The 6,417-nt window shown below is 48.7% G+C and overlaps 1 protein-coding gene across 1 annotated transcript in view; it reads right to left on the bottom strand.

The window, feature by feature from the left end:
* The window catches only part of GPR179 (G protein-coupled receptor 179), a 92,739-nt gene extending 86,879 nt beyond the window's left edge, over positions 1–5,860 (bottom strand). The window contains exon 1 of the mRNA XM_015412429.1: positions 4,986–5,860. Within this exon, the coding sequence (XP_015267915.1) occupies positions 4,986–5,860 (875 nt within the window). The remainder of the gene's footprint in view (positions 1–4,985) is intronic.
* Between the last annotated feature and the right edge of the window lie 557 nt (positions 5,861–6,417).

The following is a 6,417-nucleotide window of genomic DNA, read 5'->3' as shown; positions in this document are numbered from 1 at the left end:
CTCGTGGCTGAGGGCTGCTGGGAGCAGGGGGTGGGGCTTGTTGCATGTGCCTGCCCCCTGGGCTCTTTACTGCCGGAGCTCCACTCCTGTGCGCTCCTGCAGGAAATGACCCCTGGTAAAGGTATGTTGGTTTGTTGGTGAGAAAAGCCGTATGCAGATGTCCCAGTCATGTGGACACTCACTGCACAGGAAGGAAAAGGGCATGAGCATGCTGGCCCCACTCCCTGCCTCCACGTGATTGCCAAGAGGTCTGCATGAGGCAACTGTGCAGGGGAAGTGCCCACACACCCCCTCTTTCCCCGTGACCAACAGTGTTCCCAAACCAGCGTTGCTGATTGGGGGACGGGGTGTATGCATGGGCACTTCCTCTGCATGTTTGCCCCATGCAGACCCCTCAGCGATTGCGTGTGGAACTGGGAAGAGGAAGTGGGGAAAGGGGAGAAGCTATGGGGCTGCCATGGAGAGGGAAAGAGGAAATGCTGTAGGAAGGGGGCAACAGGGAAGAAACCAGGTGTGCCCTGCAAGTCCTCATGGGTCCGCTGGTTGTTATCTCACATTCCCAACGGAGGCTCAGAGAGCCAGCATGGAGTGGCTCTTTAAATGACCAGGACAATTTCTAGTGGGCCAGTGCCCTGGAAGATAGGCCGAGAAGTAGTCCAGCTCCTCCATACAAAGAAGGCTAGCGCCTCTTCTTCCATGCAGGTATGGTTGTAGTGGCTACCGCTTGCCCAAGCTGCCCTCCTCATGAGAAAGAAGAGGCTGCGCCTGCTGTTCCTTCTTTATGAAAACAGCAGCCCAGGGTGAGTGGGGCAGTAGCCACCACACAAGGGTGGCCCAGGCATGGACATTGTCAGTTCGAACACTTGCACCTGGATTGCCATCTACATGAGGAAGAGACAGTGGTTGTGGTGGCTTGGGGGCTGCTACTGTCTTGTTCCAACTGCTGTTTGCCCAGGTGCATCACAGCCCTTCACATGCCAAATGGGAAGTGATATCACAGAAGTGATGCAGACTTTTGTGTGTGTAAAGTGAGTGACAGGTGATTTATGGAAACCCAGCAAGGAGCAGGTGCGAAGCAGAGGTGGTTTGCCATTGCCGTCCTCTGCTGAGTCTTCCTTGGTGATCTCCCTTCCAAGTACTGACCTGGCTTAGCTTCTGAGATCTGATATACCAGGGGTGGCCAAACTGTGGCTCGGGAGCCACATGTGGCTCTTTCACACACATTGTATGGCTCCCAGCTGGAGAAGCAAAGGGGAGGCATACCCCCTCCCTCCCATCTATTTGCTTTCTTTGTTTTTCTCTCTCTCTCTTTCTTTCCACCTCTTTCATGCTTTCTTTCCACCTCTCTCTTTTCTTCTTTCTCTTAGACAAATATCATTAGCAAACAAATAAATATCATAAATATCTGTTTTACCCCTTTTGTTTTTTATTTTTTGCAGTCTCATTTAATGTTAATAAAAACAAATTTGCATATTTTAAAATAAAAACATGCATATAATATTTGCTCATGTTCTGCAGCTCTCCAACATCTAACATTTATTCTATGTGGCTCTTACGCTGAGCAAGTTTGGCCACCCCTGGGCTATACCATGCCACTTTCCCTCCCAGGCCTTTTTCTAGGGAAAATTTAATTTCCCAGTCTACCTGCCTCTGAGACAGCTGACCTAAAGTCTCCTGGTGAATTCATGCCAAATACAAACCTTACTGATTCAAGATTTGTTGCTTTTTTGTAAGACCGGCTACCTACAGCTATGTGTGGGCGGGCAGGTTGTTGCCAGTGTTTCCAGGCTAGTAACGTACAGGGACTTATATTTGCAAGGCTACGCTGGCAGTCCTAGAAAGAGAAATATGGTCTGTATTCAGACTGGCCTGCCAACAATGTCAACATTTGAACTACAGCTTTTAAATATAATAAGCTCTGAGGGCACAGTCAGACATTAGGTGAAGATCTTGGGTCTCCATTACTTTGGACAAGGTTTGGATTGGGGATGCACAGAAAATCGAACCTTTCAAACCCCACAGTTTCACAATTCAGAAGCAGGAAGCCTGTACTTTATTAGTGTTTTATAAGGAAAAAGATGTGTCTTTGAAAAAAAGTAAGATGCTCAGGATTCTAGAAGAGAAAAAGAAGAGATTGGAATTGTACCCCACCCTTCACTACCCGAAGGAGTCTCAGAGTGGTTTACAATCCCCTCCCCTCCCCATAACAGACACCCTGTGAGGTAGGTGGGGCTGAGAGAGTTCTTTTGAGAACTGCTCTTGAGAGAACAGCTGAGAGAACTTGTGACTGACCCAAGGTCACGCCAGCAGCTGCATGTGAAGAAGTGAGGAATCAAACCAGGTTCTCCCAGATTAGAGTCTGCACTCCTAACCACTACACCAAACTGGCTCTCCACTACACCATATAGCTATGTTCTGAGATATATATAAGAAGAAAAAGAGGAAGAAGGATTGGATTTATACCCCACCCTTCACTACCCGAAGGAGTCTCAGAGTGGTTTACAATCCCCTCCCCTCCCCTCCCCATAACAGACACCCTGTGAGGTAGGTGGGGCTGAGAGAGCTCTCTCAAGAACTGCCCTTGAGAGAAGAGCTCTGAGAGAATTCATGACTGACCCAAGGTCACACCAGCAGCTGCATGTGGAATAGTGGGGAATCAAACCCGGTTCTCCCAGAGTAGAGTCCGCGCACTTAACCACTACACCAAACTGGCTCTCTTCTGTTTTTCACCAACAGAAAAGCTTATTTGATCCAACCCAATGAGTTGGATCCAGCCAACTTTTTTCATTCTGCGTCTCCGAATTCCCCTCCTTACTACAACCCCTATCCTACTTGGCTTTTGTCCATGGAGGTCCCATGATCCCCCCACCACCACCACCAGCATAGCCTTTTGGGTGTTTGAAGGAGAACCCTCCGCAACAACCGCTTCTCTGGTCTACTGTTCTCAGCAGTAGAAGCTTAAAGAAAAAACCTTAAAGCTCAATTTGAGACTGTTCAGTGTAAAATTAGGAGAAAAAAGGGTGCTTTGAGGATGTGCGGAGCTGCCCTTCTCTCGCCATTGTTAACTCGCCCACACTTGGGATTAGAGGAAAGGGTTTTCTAGGCCAGGAGGCAAAGCTTTTGAGCAGGAGCAGACACCCTGCAGATTTATAGAATAGGCTTGTAAAATTTAATAGAATAATATAGCAGGTTGTAAAGAGCCATTTTCCTGGGTGCCTGTGGTGAACGAGAGTGACATCCAGGTGAACAGTTAGGTAAGCATTGTATACTGGAGTCCTCCAGTCAACCACTCAGGCGATTGTTTAGAACAGAACTTTTGTTTAGGACAGTTTAGGGGAGCCGATGTAGTGTGGTGGTTAAGAGCAGCAGACTGTAATCTGGAGGGCCAAGCTTGATTCCCCACTCCTCCTCCACATGAAGCCTGCGGGGTGACCTTGGGGCCAGTCACAGTTCCCTCAGAACTCTCTCAGCCCCACCTGCCTCACAAGGTGCCTGTTGTGGGGAGAGGAAGGGAAGGTGATTGTAAGCCGCTTGGAAAATCCTTAAAATAGAGAAAAGGGGGGTATAAGAAACCAACTCTTCTTCTGCTTTGTCGGTGGTGGAAAGTGCCGTCAAATCACAGCCGATTTATGGTGACTCTGAGGTAGTTTGCCATTGCCTGCCTCCATGTAACAACCCTGGACTTCCTTGATGGTCTCTCGCCCAAGTAGTAACCAGGACTGACACTGCTTAGCTTCTGAGATCTGATATGATCGGGCTAGCCTGGGCCAGTCAGTCAGATTTTATTAACGGCCCACGGCCATAATATAAATAAATACTACAACAATCACGCTTGAGATCAAGTGTAGCCTGGGTCACTGAGGTCAGGACACTTTGTAGGGATGAAAGGCTAAAGCAGAAAGAAACATGGAAGGGGCTTTCTCTTCCTTTCATAGCCAGCTCCTAGCAATACACCAGTAAAGGGTGAAGAAAAGGGCCCAGAAGGTACCTTGAGCCAGGTTCATCAGGGCTCGCCTGGGAACATAGGAAATCACACTGAGAGAGCATGTGTTCAATACTTCAACATAATCACTGAGTTCAACCCACTGGAATCTGGGAATTGGGCCTCAGGCCCTCCAGATCAGACATTTGGGCTTTGCTCCCGGCAGGTCTGAGTTCCAGTACCTCTATATTGTAGAAATAAACTCTGGCTTACTCAACATTCTTTTGTGAATAGAGCTGAGCAGTGGATACTTAGTAGTGAAGAAAAAGCTCTCTGCACATGCTCACCAGACCATTCCTAATTTATTAATATTGTTATTAATGATAATAGTCAATAATCATTTTATTACTACTATCTTCTGGGGTGGGACTTTTTGTAAAATTATGGTAAACTGCTAGAAGAGCCTATATGTATGTATGTCTGGGTCCGAAAGTTGGCCAGTGAAGAAAGCTGACAGGAAGAAAGTAGATTCATTTGAAACGTGGTGTTGTGGAGTAGGGTTTTAAGGATACTGTGGACCAACAAATAAGTGGGTTCTGGACCAAATCAACCCAGGCTCTTCCTAGAAGCTAAAATCACTAAACGGAGGCTATTGTACTTTGGCCCCGTTATGAGAAGACAAGTGTAACTGGAAAAGACAATAACACTGGGAAAAGTTAAAGGCAGCAGGAAAAGAGGAAGAACCAACATGTGACGGACTGACCCGATCAAAAAGCCATGGCCCTCAGTTTGTAAGACCTGAGCAAGGTTGTGAATAACAGGACGTTTTGGATGTAATTAATTCATAGGATCACCTTATGTTGGAAGCAACCTGACTTCACTTCACACACACAGAGAGACCAAAACTGGTTGGGCTATCCAGTAGCATATAAATATTAGTGATAAACTCCTACAGCTAAAGGTAAAGTGATACGCAGTGCCGTTAAAAAACAGCATGGAATAACCAATATCCACACAGTCTCCTTACACACTATCACCCCTCATGTTTCCCGTCCCCACTCACTTGAATTCTGGTTTCAGGTCAGGCTTGAGGCCGTAGAAGGAAGAGGAGAGCGTGACCATCCAGCTGGCCAAGAACTTCCCATCCTCGCATTCCAGGAACGGTGGTGACCACTTGATATGGTCTGTATCCATCACATAGCTGTCTCCCCGGCTCCATTTGGGAGTGTCCAGTGTCTTGAGGTCGTTGCTGAGGATCCGCTTAAAGAGCGTTGGGGACTTCTGAAACCGGAAGAAGTTGTACCACTCGTTTTCCCAAGTCAGGTTCCTCAGGCTTTCAGCATAGATCGAGAGATCCTGGAGTAATATCTCATTGTTCTCCTTGGTGGCCTGGAGCATCAACTGGGGCTTGGAAGACACTGGGTGCGCATCAAAGGTCAGCATGGCTCTGTACACTTGGGAATCTCCTTCCATGATGCTCCTGACCAAAGCATGGTACCACTCCACGTCCTCTTTCACGCTAGACTCACGGATGTCATTGGTCTGGAAGACCATGTTGAGGAAGTTGGTAGCATGGGTCAGGGTTTCGATAGCGCTGCGCAAAGAGGAATGCAAGGCCAGAGGAGGGCTAGAGGCCTTTCCCACATCCCTCGCCTCAAATCTCTGAGTACAGTTGGCTTGTGAGAGGCGCGAGCTGTCCCCGGAGTACAGGAAAGCCACCGCGGCCTCTGATCCCTCAGGATCGTTCTTATCCATGTTCGGGGTGGGCACCCAGGTGAAAGGTGAGGCCAGAGAAGCTGAGGAGGGAGGCATCCATTCCTTTGCTTTGGGTGTCCTGGTCTTGGTCGGAGCGGCGAGTTGATGTTGAAAGATCCCGGCTGCCCAGAGGGGTTCCAGATGGAAGCACCAGAGAAGAAGCCCCAACAGACTGATCTCCATGGCTCGGCAGAAGGTTTCCCCTCCCCAAAAAAGCCAGAGTCATCTGGCGGAGATCATTTCCAGCTACGGGGAAGCCCTCCTGGGAAGTCCCGATGCATCTGGTAGGGGGATCAAGAGATCCTCAGGAGGTGGAAGAGGAAAACCAAGAGAAGCGGAGAAGGAGGCCGTCCATCTCCAAAAGGAAGGTCCCCAAAGAGCATTGGCACGCACACAGGAAAGTGTTCTCTACCTCCTTTGAGAATTTGGAGGACTTTCGCTCTCTGCCCCTCTCGGTTCCTCGTTTTCTCTCTCTCTCTTTGCTTCTTTCCTCCCTAGCTGGTGATGGAGCAGACGTCACCAGAATATGAGCAGCTGCTGGCACTGCACCCCCCCCTCCTCTCCCCTCTTCGACTACTATTATACGCCTGGGCTTTTAAATCTCTGCAGATCCACACATACATACGCGCGCACATATACATACGCGCACACGCACAGGCGTAGAGCTCTATCACTTGCTAACGCTCGGAAAGGAGAAATCCCATGTAAGGCCAGGGAGGGAGGGAGGTTGGAAAGGGAAC

The sequence above is a fragment of the Gekko japonicus genome, unplaced genomic scaffold (genome assembly GCF_001447785.1).
Source record: "Gekko japonicus isolate JY-2015 unplaced genomic scaffold, Gekko_japonicus_V1.1 scaffold8, whole genome shotgun sequence".
Taxonomy (NCBI): Eukaryota; Metazoa; Chordata; class Lepidosauria; order Squamata; family Gekkonidae; genus Gekko; species Gekko japonicus.
The sequence above is the reverse complement of the archived record's forward strand: the minus strand, read 5'-3'. Positions and strand labels throughout refer to the sequence as shown.